The 17,949-nt window shown below is 44.3% G+C and overlaps 1 protein-coding gene across 3 annotated transcripts in view; it reads right to left on the bottom strand.

Moving 5' to 3' along the window:
• Window positions 1–17,949, bottom strand: part of KIF5C (kinesin family member 5C) — a 174,805-nt gene that overhangs the window by 46,466 nt on the left and 110,390 nt on the right. For all 3 annotated transcript variants that reach the window (XM_064586514.1, XM_045868902.3, XM_064586513.1), the window contains exons 12-13: window positions 6,840–7,015; window positions 1,162–1,230 (exon numbers count right to left, since the gene is read on the bottom strand). In XM_064586514.1, the coding sequence (XP_064442584.1) occupies window positions 1,162–1,230; window positions 6,840–7,015 (245 nt within the window). The remainder of the gene's footprint in view (window positions 1–1,161; window positions 1,231–6,839; window positions 7,016–17,949) is intronic.

The following is a 17,949-nucleotide window of genomic DNA, read 5'->3' as shown; positions in this document are numbered from 1 at the left end:
TGTTCTGATTTTCCTATATAGAACAGATACTGCCTTGGCAGTATAGAAAAAAAATACTGCGTTTTAAATGTTACACAAAGTAAGTTTATCATAGGCAGTTGTACCAAGTTAGAGATGCAAAGGAATAGAATGGGAGGAAGAAGGCAGGAAACACTAAGCAGATGGAAGACCCAACCAAAGCTAAGAGAAAAATCAATTTTAAATGACTGATCTGATTGCAAAGGCATAGATGATCTCCCTGCCAAGGGAAAGTGTTTGGACAGGGGGCATAATCATTGCCCTGGAGCAATGAAGGGGAAAAAAGAAAAAGAATAAGAAAAGAAAGGCATGGCTATAGAGAGAATTAGGTCTATGGGAAGGCTGGGACTGAGGTCATGAACCCAAGCCACCTGCTAGAACTGTATCAGGTGATCCAATCCATAGCATTTTAGAAACAAAGCAGAAAGCACCCTAAAGCATAAAAGAGAAAAAATACTTTGATGGTCCTCAGCAAGAGAAGCACTAATCATCTATGTTTGACAGATTGGCTATCTATCCTTTGCTTAGGTTCCTGTTTGTAAAATACTTAGCAAAACACAACACAATAAAAACATTCACTGGAGAACTGAATGCTATCCAGGGAAAGACTGAAAACAATTTGCCTCCTTTTTACTATATCAAACACATACTAGTTAAGCACTTAGGCACCTTTCCTCTTTGCTTGCCCCTCCCCTCCATCTCTACTTTTGTTTTTTGTGGGGTTTTTTTTTTTGGTTTTTTACTTCCTACAAGATAACACGAGAACATAGTGTACATCAAAGACCTGAGCCGGCTGATTTCAAAGCTGAAAAAAACTAAAACAGCAAGCAACAGGAGTGCTGGGCACTGGGTATGAGGAATTAGAATCACCCTTGCCCAACCACCAAACTCCTTTATCTCTGCTCTTCAAAGACTAAGTGTAGCAACCAGCTACTCACTCTCAAAAACCTCAGAACTCTATGAAGTCAGACATTTATTTTCCAAAATCAGCTTTAACAGGCACTGAGAGGAAATCTACCAAGAAATGTCCACATGATTCAATGATTTTTGAAAAAATTCTTTGCAAATTAAATTTCTGGAACAAACATCAAAAACAAAGAGTAATAAGAGAACTTCATAAAAAAAATTTATTGCATTCTTTACCTCGTCCTGATCCAACATCTGCTGCTTTAGCTTTTCAGCCAGCTGGCTCTGCTGGTTAATTTCATCATCCTGAAACGAAACATCATGTTTAATGTTTTTGGGTTAGTTATGTCATTTTTGATATCCTGGTTTTCCGACGACACTCGGATACCAGGGTCTCAGCTGTAAGCTTGCTAATAAGATGAAGGGAATGGTGAGGTGCTTCCCCATAGATGAGAGACTGGCTCTGGGATCTTGATTTGGTTAAAATACCTCTGCGCCCATCTTTCTCAGCAGGTGAAACATCTGGGTATTCTGGGATATATAATATCCTACACATTCATCTCAACTCCTGTTCATCCAGAAATCAGAGATCTAGGGTTTGGGAATCAAAAGGGACTTTGGAGCTATCCCTCCCAATTCAAAGACACTAACAAAAAATAAGGCAGTGAATTTCTACCATCTGCACTATAATATATTCATATTCCAAATCTCGTCAAACACATCAATGACCAGGAATGCTGCCACGAGATCAGTAGGAGCGACCCATATTTCCACCTCAAATCTCTTACTTAGAGAGATGGGAAAACATTCACTAGAGAATTAATCTTCAGCATGAGCAGATCTCCCTCTTGATTAGAAGTTAATTTTCTTGGGCGCCTGGGTGGCTCAGTCGTTAAGTGTCTGCCTTCGGCTCGGGTCATGGTCCCAGGGTCCTGGGATTGAGCCCTGCATCGGGCTCCGTGCTCGGCGGGAGGCCTGCTTCTCCCTCTCCCTCTCCCCCTGCTTGTGTTCCCTCTCTCTCTCTCTGTGTCTCTCTCTGTCAAATGAATAAATAAAAAAAAATCTTTAAAAAAATTAAAAAGAAGTTAATTTTCTTGCCAGTCTAAAAAAACAAAACAAAACTCTAGGAAGTGGGGGAAAGTAATGCTTACTTTCTGGCCTATCATTAAAGTGGGAAATGATCTCCCCAAAGGCAATTTGCTTCCCTCACTCTCATTTCCTGCCACTAGGTGTTGCTGCCACAAAAGCCAGAGCGCCCGCCTCCCCCGCCTCCCCCGCCTCCCCCGCCTCCCCCGCCTCCCGGGCCGGTGCTAAGGCGTGTGCCTCCCCCCGGGCGCGCCGTCCACCCAGCCTGGGCAAAGCAGCAGGCAGACAACATTTCACCACGGGGGGCTCGGCCTTCCCTACAAAGATTTTCATGAATTCAAATGCAAATGTGAAGCCTAGCCAGCGAAGAACAACTTGGCTTCACGTGTACCCTCCTTTAAAAACAGGAGAAAATCCTATTTGATAACACTTCTAGGCTCTAAACCCAAGCAGAGTCAGATTCAGTATTTGGGGTCCTTCTCTGTGCCGCCAGGTGTTCTCAGGGCAGCCCAGAAAAATTCTGCACCGCACCTTTTGGGTTTTCCAGAGGTGAGGTTACGGGGGTGGACTCAAGGGTCTCTCCTGGGTCGCAGAAGCCCGATTGTCCATGGGATGGATATTCCCTAGCCTATTTGGTCGTGTCTGTGCATATATTTACATTGGACTGACGCAGTGTCACAGTGAATGCTTTCCGTGAAGCAAGAAAATCCCCAAATCAGGATTACAGGACTGTATCTCATTTTCCCTTGTGTAGAACATCTTTGGGCCTTATTTCTCTGTTTGGGGAGCCCTGTTTCTACCTGAACTTTTCACACCCATGGTTCTTTAATGGTTCAGTAAAATGCTCATGACTTTCCTCCCCAAATCCGATTTCTGGCGGGAGAATTAGGGAAATTACACCAGAGTGAAGCTGCCAAAAAATGGTACTTGCACAACTAGGAGACTATTTCCTCTTCTACTTTATAAACTTAGAATGTCAGTTACCAGGAACAATTTTGTGTTTATGTTCCCTGGCATATAAATATTAAACAACTTAACATGAAAGACTCAAGGAGTTTAACATCAGGGAGCTACCATCCCTTCCCCTGGGATACGTAAGCAAGGGCTACAAGTGACAGAAATCAGGAGAGCAGGGGCGCCTGGGTGGCTCAGATGGTTAAGCGTCTGCCTTCGGCTCGGGTCATGATCCCAGGGTCCTGGGATCGAGCCCCGCGTCGGGCTCCTGGCTCAGCGGGGAGCCTGCTTCTCCCTCTCCCTCTGCCTCTCTCCCTGCTCATGCTCTCTCTCTCTCTGTATCTCTGTGTCTCAAATGAATAAATAAAATCTTTAAAAAAAAAAAAAAAGAAAAGAAATCAGGAGAGCAGCAGAACAGTGAAGCCAGCCCTTTGTTCTTGGACTGTGTTCACTTCAAAGCCTGAAAATGTAGGCTTCCTCCCTGACAGGTGAAAAGCCAGGTGCAAAGATTTTTGAGGTACAGCAAGAAACCAAGGGCCACCAGTCCATCCGGGGAGGATGTGAGGAAACAAGGATTACATTGTAAGAACATGAATCACTTGTACCAGAGACCCCTCCAAGACTGCACTTACCCTTTATTAAGGCAACTTCTCCAAGGAATTAGCAGAGTGTACCATAATCTTTAAATTTTTTTCAAAACTTCCAGAGTAAAATGTGCTGTGTAGTCTATATCCATACATTCAAGTGCATTTCTTAGAACATGCTCACTCTGATGGTGACTCTTAAGACCTAGTCCATATATAACAGATCTCAAAGCACTTTTCAGAAAATATTCTTGGGGCGCCTGGGTGGCTCAGTCGGTTAAGCGTCTGCCTTCGGCTCAGGTCATGATCCCAGGGTCCTGGGATGGAGCCCCGCATCGGGCTCCCTGCTCGGCGGGAAGCCTGCTTCTCCCTCTCCCACTCCCCCTGCTTGTGTTCCTGCTTTCGCTCTCTGTCAAATAAATAAATAAAATCTTTAAAAAAAAGCGGGGGGCGCCTGGGTGGCTCAGTCGGTTAAGCGTCTGCCTTCGGCTCAGGTCATGATCCCAGGGTCCTGGGATGGAGCCCCGCATCGGGCTCCCTGCCCAGTGTGAAGCCTGCTTCTCCCTCCCCCACTCCCCCTGCTTGTGTTCCCTCTCTCGCTGTGTCTCTCTCTGTCAAATAAATAAATAAAATCTTTAAAAAGAAAATATTCTTATTCTTGAATTTTCTTATATGTGAAATGGGAGCTGTCAGTTGGTCACTGGCCACCTTTAATTACAAAAAATGTTTTCGTTGCAATGGTAATCAGTGAAATACGGTTTGACATATTTCTACTTACACTTAAATCCTCTCACACATTTCCAACAGAACACTAGTATTGGAGATGAGAAATAAAAGAAACAGTGCCAACACCAACTTGCTCTTCTTATAACCCTGCTTCCAACCACCTCTGCACCGCCCCCATACCACATAAGATGGTGTTCTCCGTTAAGTAAACAGAACCCAGAAGAGAAAGAAACTACTATTTATTGAGCAATTGCTACACACTAGAAGTCTGTAATCCCTCCTGCAACTTTTTGAGGGCACAGATATGAGCCCCATGCTGCAGATGAGAAAAACATCTTCAGCAGGGTAGGCCATTCATCAGTCCAAGCCTCAGCATTATGAAGACACAAGTCTGACTCTAAAGTGTATGTTTTTCCATCACACAGTACTGCCTGGGATAGCACCTGGAGGGACAGGACAGAGGGGCAGAGGGGGCGGCTGGGAGGAGATCGTGTAGTCTTTCTACCACCACATTCTAATTAGATTCATGAGGGTTGACACGTTCCTCATTTAAAGGGCTAATACCACAGCACTGGGAGTCAGAAGATACACAACCTCGTTCCCCCTCTGCCACCTACAGGTGATACAAACTTGGGCAAGTCACGTAACCCCCACACAACTGGGCGAGCTTCTCACCTGGACCCAGGTACTTTCAGCTCCACCACTCAATAATCTATGAAGATGCCCTGTCCCAACTCATGTTTTCTCAAAGGTATCAAACTACCTATCTCAACAGAAGCATGAAATACCTTCTAGAACCTTTAAGAGGAGGACAAATAAGAATGACAGCTGATAAGACATAATCAGGCAGTCCATGGGTAGAGTCTCTAAGGTCAGACCACCAGCTTTGGTGCCCTCTCTGGCTGAGGCTTGTGGGCTCAGTACTCTCTCAGATCTCAGCAACCCCCTGTGATAGACCACAAATGCTAACCTCAAAATGTGTGCTTTAGAGGGTCTTCAAAGCATGTGCTATAGGAAAATGATATAACAGGAAGTGTCCTAGGCTTGTCATCAGGAGGCAGAGACTCTAGGTTCAGCTCTGCCAGCTACCAACTGAATACCCCCAAGGCATGGCATTTTCCCCTCTCATGACTCAGTCCTCATCGCTACATCTCAGAAGCTGCATTCAAGACCCTAACATTTCTCTCGGATCAGTGAATGCTCCTTATGCTACCAAAGTAGATGATCCCAATTCCAACTATGGCAGGAGTCTATTCATAGAAAACAAAGTATAGAATCAGGTTATCATCCCTCATCCAAAATTCTTTGGTTTTACTAAAGTGAACCCATCAATTTTAAAATGAAAAAGAAAACTGCAGTATGTTTAAACAATAGCATTTCTTTGGAGAAATCAAGAACTTGCATACACTGTTAACTTACTACTGATCTTTTTCTCTTACTTTGACGTTTTGCATAATCATATCTGGTTAGAAATGGAAGGATAACAGTATGTCAAGTGCCTAAAGGGCAATTAACCCAGCTCTCACGGGTGTGAATATCTCATTAAATAGGTTACCAGAAGGGTAGGGTGCCCCCAGTTTACCGCTGTGGTTACCATGTGAATTCCCAGAGTCACAGATAAGCAGAACTAGCCTCACATTTTGCTTGTAAAGGTGATGCAGACTGAGCTTCACTCAGAATAGATAGGCCTATAAGATTAATGACAATGTTAACATAACAAAGCTGTTTCAGCCAAACCGGAGGTGTCCCCAAGCACTCTGAGCCGAACCACAGCAGAAAAGATGAAATCAGACTAAAAATACCAGCAACCGTGATGGAATGAACTGAAAGGATTTAGAATATTCCAAGGGCAATACGCCAAGATCACGTGAGACATCAATTTAATTTCCTATGCCTCTGGTATTCCTAACCCGACCTTCACTGGGGATGAACGATATACACTGTTCTCCACGGTCTCTTTTCCTCTGGTCCAACTTGTACATTTACATGACTATTTGAGTCCCAAAAGTTTGCCATAAAATTGGACTAACCGGACAGCATGTTCAAACTACTTCATTCAAGAGTATGCCCCTGAAAACGGATTTACCGGTAAAGAAAAAGCTGTCAGACCACACGCCACTACCACTGGTTCCTCATCCCAGGGCCTGAGAGCTCCATGATGAAAGAACACATTTAGCTTTAGGAGACACCACCCTGCCCCTACAGCTGGCACTACTGTTGAAGTTTTCAAGAGGTGAGGCACAGGCCCAGAGAAAAACAGAAGGGACAATTAAACGAAGATCATGCACACTCACACCACCCCCACTCTCATGCCGTGATTAGCCCCGGTCCCATGTCCAGAAGTGAAGACTAGCTCTCTATCTAGACCAACTCTCTAGTCTTCCAATCAAACTTCCATGGAAGTTTCCATTCCACAAGATTCAAGTTCCCTGAGTCTGCCCAATCGAGAGCTAGGGTAGATATTGGGAAGCCATGGGGCTTGAAGCTGCTTCTGGCCAATAGCTCTAGGACCTGCCACCTTTAGTCTAGGTGCCGGAGTGAGGACTATAATCTCTGGCTACAGACCTTATCATCCAGCTGTCTGTAGAGACTGGAGATCTCCTCATCATACTTCTCCTTCTCCTCTGCAGAGATGCCAGCAACAACAGGAGCAATATTGTCTATGATGGGGGTGTTATCACAGGGCTCCAGGGTCTTCTGGTCCTTAGCACTGATCTGTTCATCCTCAGGCACAGCTTCTCCTGCAAAGCACAAGAGGATTTGGGGATTGAAGAAATTCAGCATATAACTCTATAGGAAGAGTTCCAAAAATAGCCACTCCCTTGAAAAGACACAGAGGACACAGTAAAGAGTTACTGTAGAGCGTTGGAGCTTGTGTTCTTTCTATCTGACAAGAAAGGTTGTAGTTAACTGACCAAAACTAGTCTAAGGAAGAAGATGGCTATATAATACTTCCTCTCTCGTGATGCATCACTTAAGTACACTGGCACTACCAACCACTCTTAACTAATACAGCTTGCAGTGACATCCAGAATTTTTTGCATACACTTTCCTTTTGTTGGGGAATATTCTGGGGTTTTACTAGAATCACATTCTATCTGGTGGTTGATTCACAGGGAAACAGACCTCTGAGGCATCCTAATTACCAATTAATCGGGTTACCATTTCATTAGGAGAAACAGCCAAATCAAAGAAATTCACCACTGTTGAAGAGAACACTGCAGGGCCATAATCCTCTGAATTTCAGAATCTCCAAAACTGAAGGAGAAAACCAGGGTAACCTTGGAACCAGGAGCTCTGACTGACATCGCACAAACACACATTCTACTGCCATCCGCTCCCCTAGGAGGTCAGAATTAATCGGCTCATCTGGAGAGTTCAAATGGAATAATTTCTTATGATGTCAAGTAAACCCACGAAAAAAAAAGCAGCCAATCCAGAATATCGTGCAGAGACCCTGCATACCACTTCTCAGTTTGGAGACTAGCACATACCACTTCTCAATCTGCAGAGCAGTGTTTGTCCAGGCCTTTGAAGGAAGCATTAACAAACCTGACTATTCAAATTGAGGGGGAAAAGTGAAGTTCTCAAGCTGGTCACTGGGAAGCCCCAACAAGAAAATCACCTTGTAAAGACAGACTGCATAAAAAGGAGTCTATGAAAACCATGTGGCCCAACTGAGTCTCTCAAACATCTTTTTGGAAAGCAAACCAAAACCAAGTACACTTTTCCATCACAATGTTTACCATCAACTTCATACTCAGTTTGCTACAATCAGTGAGCATCTGCAATGTTCCAAGCCTCACCCGGCTCTCAGCCCATAAAATGCATTTTGTGGAAAGTCCCCAGGAAAACTGCCCTAAGACAAAGGGAATTTCTCAAAAAAACAAAACAAAACAAAAAAAAACCCACCCACCCACACACAAAAAAACAAAAAAACTGGATCCCCTCATCTGTGGCTTCATTAGCAGTATGCATCATGCCTCAAGGAAGCAGCTTGAACATTGTACACATTTATCTCAATATAAACAAAACACTCTGTGATGGGTTAGCTTTGCTGCTTAAGATTTCATTATCTCACCTGATAATTACAAAATGGTAGGAAGGCCTCCCTGTCACATAAAATTAACATCCAGTGATTTCGTTTTTGTATCACAGTTCCATTTGAAGCAGAACCTGGAATAAAGTATTCCTTTGCTGAATATAAGACTGAGTCAACCCTTGTTTCATCTGAAGCTCAACCAGACCGTACTGTACCTACGCCTTTTTCTAAAATTATTGACCTGAGACAAAACCAGAATATCAGAGTAGCCTTTGAACTGAACCTGAACCAAATCAATATTTCATTCAGTTCCAATTCCTAGTTTAAAACATCCATCAACGACCTTAGTGTGCAGACTGGATTTCATCCAATTAAAGGATGTATATTCTCTACAGTCTGCTAAATCCACAGGCTATAAAAGCAGTACCATGTTCTAGTTCCCAAGGATTTTTTTTTTTTGCTTAAATATATATATCTATCTTTTTCTAACCACAGATTACATACACAAAAACTATAAAGCCCTCCTTCACCCCTACCTCCCAATTCTGTTCCTTCTCCAGAGAAATTGACCACGAACATTTTCATAAATCTTTCCCCTATTTGGGTTATGACCATATCTCTAATTTTTCAGCTCTACCTTCTGAACTTTGTGAACAGGGCAATCCAGTGCAGCATGAATTTTATCTTTCAGCTTAAGCATGATGGTGAAATTCTTAACAGTACTAGACCAGAAACCAGGCAGAACATAGTCCTATTATCCTACGCCAACTGGCCCCAAGTGCAGAGGTGAGATACAAACACAGCTGGAAGAGACCCAGTCCCCGTGTTTTTTGGTTCCACGTGGCTGAGAGTCAGCGCCACCACGAGGCTGGAGTGAGCCAAGGAGCCCAGGGATGAACCCCTATAACCCAGCAGCAAGTGACCCTAAATCTGCCCTCTTGTCCCACTGAGGAATCACAGCATCACTGAGTACCAGAGTTGTCCAAGAATAGCGCAGTCCATCAAGCCAGCCAACGCTGCTACAAGGCACCCTGAGAGTAATCAACAAACCGCATAACATCTCCAGTGCTGTGGCAGGACGCTGAGCCACACGGCACCTTCTCACTGACTAATTAATCACAAGCCCATCTCCGGCTTCACCTCTTGGTTTGCCTTTTCCGTAAAGGAAAAAATAAATAAATAATGCCTTTAACACGGCATTGTTTTAAAGATTTAATTAACATAGTATATGTAAAAAAACCACACACACAAAAGGTATTATTGTTTAAGGTCCATCTCTGACCCCGTCCTCTCCCTAACAAACTGTCAACTCTTCAGGCTTTGCAGATATTTTTACTTATTCTGAGATTATTGTTCCTGAGGTCTTCATAATACCTTCGTGGTTGTAGCTCAGTTCCAAAAATAAAACACAATGTAGCTATGCCAAGTCCCTTTCAGCTTTATTTTTATTATTACTAAAACAATATTCGAAACCTACAGCAGACTTTCTGGTTTCTCTTAAACAATTCTACGAATCAAAGCATCAACATGTCCCCTACAAAGCTGCATCTAAACAAGGAGCTCTTCCCAGTTTATATTCCAAAGGTCAGGCAGTCAGGATTATTTTTTACAGCAACCGTTCAGGCCGAGAACAAAGCAGCAACAAGCAGGAACAAAAGCAGCAGGCTTCTGTGGGAGAGCACAGCTCCTGCCCAGAGAGGAACCGAGGGCTGGTTTCCCCAAACACTGCTACCCTTCAAAGGACCGAGGAAATGACTTCCAGAAGCGTCCCTGCTAACTACACTGTCCAGCTCACAAACACGCCTGGGGATTGTAAATTCCCAACGCTATGCAAGACCTGACACTCGGCAATCTGTCTCCATGGCAATCTCGCCACGTTAATCGTGAATATTCCCTGCACTGCAGTGGACTGAGTCTCCAGAGAAGCCCCCACGAGGCGATTATGGAACAACTGATTGTAACAAGGCAGACAACAGCTGCAAACAAACCCTGGAGGAAAAAAAAAAAAAGTCCTAAAATCTGGTGGTGGGGGACCGGAAAAGGACCACCAAATGAAGAGGCGCATCTATTTTTATTTTTAGTCCCCTTTTTGCATTAAAAGCAAATTTCTCTTAGTTCATGCCCTGAGGTTTTATACCTGCTGTCCATAGGGAAAGAGCTTATAATACTGTAAAGCATCTGATTTCCTACAACGAAGGCTCCCCCCACGCCCACTAGAAACCTTTCCCTTCTTTAAATAAGCATTCTGGCATTTCCTATTGTCAGATGTAATTACCTTTAAGGACTAAAAAGATTTGTGTGTACACAGGACCATTCACTTGGAGCATACCTACATGGTTTGCAGAGCATTTTAATTATAAAATGAAAACCTCCCGAGGGCATAAATAGCGTTTCTACAAAAAAGTAAAAATCCATCAATTGCAATAAACAAGAATGACAGACTAATCAAAAATACTCGTTAGGGCTATTAGTTAAAAATTCTAAAAAAGGCTTTCTGGTTTTTTGTTTTTTCCAAAAAAAAAAAAAAGAAAGAAAGAAAACCATTAGACTGCCAGTAATTCATTAAAATTTCACACATGAAATAGCAACGAGCTAGTTATCCTTTTCATAAATTGAGTCCCTAAAGCCTCTGGAGGACATAGAAAGGTAATTGCATTCTCTCAGCAACTCCAGGGGCAGAGATTGGCTGGTCACTCACAGCTTCCGTCAGAAACCACAGCAGATCAGGCAAAGGACGGGCTTTCTTTTAATACCAATTAAACAGGCCCAGTGGCGGACCTAATGGTAGGTAATTTCTATATCAAAGAAACTAAAAGGAAATCTTTAAGTTGCCAGATGGGTAAGAGCAGCTGGATGTCAGTACATAAATGTGAGGTTTAAAAAAAAAAGAAAAAAAGTCATTCCTTTATGGGATTATTTTGCACACAAATAGCATCTCTCACCTTAGTTCCTAAAAATATTGTAAGCAGTTTAAGACATTCTCTAATCCCTTCTAATTTTCTTTTTTTTTTTAGATTTTTTTTTTTTTTAATTTATTTGACAGAGAGATAGCGAGAGAGGGAACACAAGCAGGGGAGTGGGAGAGGGAGAAGTAGGTTTCCCACGGAGCAGGGAGCCCGATGCAGGGCTTGATCCCAGGACCCTGGGATCATGACCTGAGCCGAAGGCAGACACTTAATGACTGAGCCACCCAGGTGCCCCTAGAGCAATTTTCTAATAAACTGGTCACCCAGGACTCTGAAATCTCTCTACAGTCCTGACCGCTTGAATAGCCCCCACCATTCTCTTAGCGGTCAGTATTTCTATTAGTGTTTGGCTGTACTCTCAAAAGAAGAGCACCTAACAAATCAGATGTCTCAGATGAAAGGCTGACTTCTGAGCGGGAGAGAGGAGGGCACCATCTTCCATATCTTTAATGCTAAAAGAGCAAATTGTGTGTGCCACGGAGGCCACCCGGTCCCACAAAGCCCGGGATCAGACTCCAGGTTGCAGATTTAGCCAGTTAGGTAAACCAAGCCTGATGGCCTGGCAGGGTTTAAATTGTGAAGAACAAGTCTGTTCTAGAGATTGCCGATTTTTCCACACCTTCCCAGTCTGTGATGAAATCATTTCTTTGCATGACTTCAGCAGATGGGGTAAATCTACATCCATTCTATTATTTAATATTATATTTAATTATTCAACAGACCCTGCAGATGAGCCCTATTGTTGGGTCATTTCCCTGCACTTCTGACACCTGGATTTTCAGGGCCTCCTTTTCTGACTTAAGCCCCTGTAAAACGGGATTGCTTTTTTTTTTTTAATGGTTCAAAAATTTATTTTCCATTTTATGGCCCTTTTTAACATGGACATTTTTAAAATTATGGTAAAATATACATAACTTAAAATTTACCATTTTAACCATTTTTAAAGTATATAGTTCAGTGGTGTTAAGTATATTCACATTGTTGTGCAACCATCACCATAATCTCCAGAAATTTTCCATCCTGCAAAACTAAAACTCTGTTCCCCTTAAAAAGATCACCTTATTTTCCCCTCTACCCAGCTTCTGGCAACCACCATTCTACTCTCTGTCTCAATGAATTTGACTACTCTAAATACTTCATATTAAGTGGAATCATACAATTACTAGCCTTTTGTGTCTGACTTAATTCAGTTAGCATAATGTTTATACCTTATTTTAGTGTTACAAAAATTAAATCAATTTGACAATGCTTAAAAAACTGCTATATGTAATACAGATCTTTTCAAGGTGCTCAGTAACTAATTAATATCACACACAGTCACCTCTTAATATCAAATACCAACTGTTAGTTGATATTTCAAGGCCCAAGTGTTTGTTCATAAGAGATACAATCTCACTTACATGGCTTACATATTCTTTTTTTTAATTATGTTATGTTAATCACCATACATTACATCATGAGTTTTTGATGTAGCGTTCCATGATTCATTGTTTGCGTATAACACCCAGTGCTCCATTCAATACGTGCCCTCTTTAATACCCATCACCAGGCTAACCCATCCCCCACCCCCCTCCCCTCTAGAACCCTCAGTTTGTTTCTCAGAGTCCACAGTCTCTCATGGTTCATCTCCCCCTCCGATTCCCCCTCCTTCATTTTTCCCCTCCTACTATCTTTTTTTTTTTTTTTTTAACATATAATGTATTATTTGTTTCAGAGGTACAGGTCCGTGATTCATCAGTCTTACACAATTCACAGCGCTCACCATGGCACATATCCTCCCCAATGTCTATCACCCAGCCGCCCCATCCCTCCCACCCCCCACCCCTGGTTGCTGGAGTGGTGGGGGATTGCTTTTTAAAGGACAATATTCAAAGAAGTATCAGAGAAGAGGGCATGTGTAAAGACTGATCTGGCAGCAACAGGGAACTGTGGGCCCATCCCCCTTCTGAGGGTCATGGCCCTGGGCCCTCAGCCCTCCCTCCCCAAACTCCCCATCAAGAGTCTTCCGGATGTACTGGGGGGACAGGGCAGGGTGAACTGGGAGCCATTATTCACTCTGAATGCAGCTATCTAAATCTATCCCCATTTGTAAGATTGATTGTTCAAGTCATTTCCATGTATATAATGAACAAACAACAGAGCTGGAAAAAAGAAAACAATCCTGCTTCCGACAACTGCCCACTCCATCTATCTGTCCTTAAGCAGGTAGGCTGAACAAAATCCCTGAGGCTGAAGCTGCCAACAGAGCTTCCAGATTCCAAGGACTGTCAATCGATTTCAGCCCACAAGATGTCACTAGCAGATTGTACTGAACAGGTGTTTTTCAGTCACTCCACACCCATTCTCCTTTCAGCACCACAACTTCCTTATGAGCAATTACCTCTCCCAGCACATGCAGGATTCGTCAGAGAACACAGCAGAGGGCCCCGGGCTTCCTCAACCAAAGCACACCACCAAGCACAGTTATCTCCCTTCTCTCCTGGGCCTCCCTACCCATCCAGATAATGTAAGGAAGGGGGAGAAAACTCAAGAGGGGACTCACGCCAGGTGTGGCCCCTTATGAGCCCTGCATCTCTGTAGCAGTCCCAGCTTTGCTGGATGAGGCTGGTTGCTCAGCTGTCCTTTGGTTCTGTGAGTCATTCACAGACTTCTCATGCTTTCCTGTTTTGTTTAACCTAAGCAGGGTCAATTCCTATCCCGTGTAACCCAAGGAGCCTGGCACTGTGGGGAGTGGAGTGGCTCTCCTTATTCCTTCTTTATAAAAACAAGGCATGACCTCCCTTTAAGCGAGCACGCATATGCCCTGAGCCTTGCCTTAAAGCCAACGGCAGAAATGAATAAAGGCTGGGTGTAATTATATACATTACAAGTCAGCGGCCATATTCTGAGAATCAAGTTCTACTATGTCCAGAGGAGAAAACTGCCAGGCTCGCATTTTGAAGTAGCCCATGAAGCTAGAAGGAGTTGAAAATTGGTAGTGGTGGAGGTCTGGGGCAGAACTAGCCTACAGGCATGGAATAGGGTAGTATTTCACACCTTTTGAATGACTTTGGGCTGGGAATGCTCTCTCCTGCAGCACAGTCCCATTACCACCAACTGTATCAACTTCTTCACTTTCCATGGCCTGCCTGGACCCGATATGCCATTGTGACATCGTGTTCTTTCATCCTCTGACTCCCTGGTTTTCCTACCTCCGTCTACAGAACAGCAGAAAGGGGAAAGCACAAGCATGCGTATACACGCACACTTTTTCTCAGCTCCACTCCTTCTCTCTTGCTCTTCCATAGCTAGAGCAGCCAAAGTTTTAGAATTATAAACACACCATGCAAAGATGGACCTCTCTTTCCCAGCGGAGAATGCATACAATGGGCAGTGCTGCTTTCAGTTGTTCAGCCCACAATGTGGAAACATCAACACCCAGGATTCACTGAGGTGAGCTCAGTGGCTGCCTCCTACAAGTTCAGAGCCAATGTGTGGGTCAAATTCCAAAAGAAAGCTGGAAATACCCCGTCACTTGGGTTTTAGTGGAGGGCACCACCTCTTCCCGACTTCACCTCTCAAAATCCCAGCTCTCCAGTTGACACGACGAACCAGCCATGCTCTCATGACGATGAGGAATTAGGCCTGGTGCTCGGGACACTGCTAAGGAGTTTCCGGTCCCTTCTTTCCTGGTGTGGCATTTTTCATGCTCCTCTAACTGGCCTGAACACAAACCACTCGGGCCATGTGCAGACTGCACAGACCGTGGAGAGACAGTGAACCTGCAGAAGTTGCCTTATGTTCAGATCCCTGCTCCGTCAGTGACTGAGCCACCTCGGGTGGGCCTTCTAGCTTGTTGAAACCTCAAGGGCTGCTGGAGGACTAAATGCCCAGCCTAGGCACATAACAAAAAGCTGGGGGTTGTTTTGTTGTATGTGGGACATAGTCAGTCCTTGAGATAGTCCTTCACTCACAGCTGCTCCAAGGACCAGCTCCAGGATGCCACCACCTGCCTCGCTTCCAGCCTCAAATTTGTATCACTGAAGTTGGTTCTCCACATTTGAAAACTTCTGCTTTCAGAAAAATTATCCTTTTTTTTTTTTTTAGATTTTATTTATTTATTTGTCAGAGAGAGAGAGGGAGAGTGCACAAGCCAGGGGATCAGCAGGCAGAGGGAGAAGCAGGCTTCCTGCCAAGCCAGGAGCCCAATATGGGGCTTGATCCCAGGACCCCGGGATCATGACCTGAGCCCAAGGCAGACGCTTAATGGACTGTGCCACCCAGGTGTCCCCCCCAAAATTATCTTTAAAACATAAATGTTAGCTTGGCAGGACAGGAGAGCTCTGCAGATCCCCTTCTCTATTACATTCACTCAGTGATTACATGGTCATCGTGGAGGGGGGGGTCTCTCTCAAGACTCTCTCTCCCTCTTCTCTTCCCTCTCTCTACAGAGGCCCTTACCCCTACCTATGCCTTTATGTACTTCCTAAAGCTCAACTCACATTTCTTTCCCTAGCTCAGCCAGTGCCTCTGAGCTCTAGACCCTTCGACCTAACTTCTTATTTGACATTTTCACCTGGATGTTCCACAGGCACCTTGAACTCCCCTCCACATCTCCGTTGTCTCTAGTCTGGTTCTTCTCTGGCGTTTCTTTTCTCAGTGAATGGTTCCACCCTCCATCCAACACGGCAAGCAGGAAAACCTGGCACTCTATCTCTCTATAGCCAGCTCCTCACCAAGCCCTGCTGATTTTACCTCCTAAATACCTCTCTGGTCCATCCATGTCTCTCCCTTGCCATTGCCCTGTCTCTCAATTCAACTACTGTAACCTCATCTCTGGAAGACCATCCTTGTTCCTGGCCCTTCTCCTACCCTCTCTAGTCCATTCTCCAACACAACCAATGGATCTTCAAAAATGCAAATCTTATCGTATGATATTCAGTTGAATATCCTTGAAGGCTTCTCATTGCTTCCTAGATAATAACCAAAATCCTGAACCAAAACTGTTTAGCCTTGCACAGAAGGCCTGCCTACCCCTCCCACCCAACTCAGGCCAGTACTGCCCCGCCCAGCTCACCACACTGGCCTTCCTGCTGCCAACCCCCTCAAAGTTGCCCCTCGGGATGTTGTAAATGTGGCTTCCTCCACACCAACCCCCACTTCTACCTTGCTGCTCCTAACTGCTCTCTTTCTCTCAGAGCTTATTCCCTAGGTTGCTTACTCCCTAGGTTGCTTACCGGGGGAAACCTTCACTAACTTCTCAGTCAAGGTCAGGGCCCATTATAATAACTTAGTACCTTATCCTTTCCCTTTTTAGTATGCAGCATAGATATGTTTATTGATTGTGGCTGGAGTCTGTCTCCCCCATCAGACTGTAAGCTCTGTAAGGGCAGAGACCATGACTGACGGCTCACCCTTTCCACTCCAGCAATGGATTAAACACATGCTTACATAACACACATCTATGAAAGTCTATCATGTGCCAGAAACCATACATGAGTTTTCCTAAATTATGTATGTAAGGGCTTATGTAGGATCTCACCCTGTGGGACATGGAAAACAGTGTACTTCTAAGTAGATCTGCAAGGTGGATGAAGTGGGACAAATAATTAAAATGATGCCAAGTTAAAAGTCCAAAAGCAAGGGGAGAGTGCCAGGCAGGAGGGTGAGTTAGGCAAACAGGGCAGCAGGCCAACCCCAGAGGACAGAGTTGGTGGAGGTATGGAGGATTGCAGGGTGAGAGCTTGGCAAGGGACAGGACAGAAGAGAAAAAAACGAGGCTAGTTGCCCACTGCTCAGTGTTCTAAGGCTAGCCCCACTCTCTGTACCAAAAGGTGTTACTGAATGTTCCAGTTGCCCAGCAGAGAACTGACCCAAGAGGATCCCAGAAATAGAACAAAATTTCATACAGCCGCTCCTCACCTTGCCAACCATTCCTCCCTACTCTCCTAACTCCTGCCAAATCGCAAGGAATCATCCACCAGCCCCAGGTGCTGAATTATTCAATTATTCTAGCAGCTTTCAAAACATGTGTGCAGCTAGAAAATCTCCCAAAAAGAATTGTGTTATTTAGGCTACTAGGTCATTTCTTGAACCTCTTTTGAATCCTGTTTTGCTTCGCAACTGTTTTTCCATTGAATAGTAGGTCATTGGCACCCCACCTTTCCTAGCAAAAAACAGTGGCAAACATAGAATCACAAGAAGATCTGCCACGAATTCTGCAGTTACACACAGGCGGGTCCCGCCCCCATCCTGCCTGCAGTCCCCAGGCTCCCATGCTCGCCCCAGAGACCAAGGTCTACGGCAGTGCCTGAAATACATAGTGGACACAATGGCAAAGAGTCTGAATCTCCAACTATCCACTCTGCCCCTACAAACACACCAACCTGCCTATTTCTGTTAAAAAAAAAAAAAAAAGAGAGACTTATACCTTCTAATTCCATCACAATGCTAAAATTTCCGAAATAATCTGTCTGCACTTGGATCTGGAAACCCTCTTCAATGCCTCACCCACAACCCACCCACCCAGTGTGTGTCAGCTCTCTGAGATATTTTCTTTGAGTAAAACAAAGAGAATGTGTTTTGGGGGGGGGGAACTAGTCACGAAATAAGCCTATAAGACTCCATTTTAGCACGAAGCTGCTTCAGGAGTCCTCTATTTCTGGCTCTGAAGAAGCAGAGCATGAAG

Source organism: Mirounga angustirostris, unplaced genomic scaffold (genome assembly GCF_029215605.1).
Source record: "Mirounga angustirostris isolate CCGP_5_RB_7025 unplaced genomic scaffold, mMirAng1.0.hap1 SCAF_3, whole genome shotgun sequence".
Taxonomy (NCBI): Eukaryota; Metazoa; Chordata; class Mammalia; order Carnivora; family Phocidae; genus Mirounga; species Mirounga angustirostris.
Note: the sequence above shows the minus strand (reverse complement) of the source record. Positions and strands in the feature narration are given on the sequence as shown.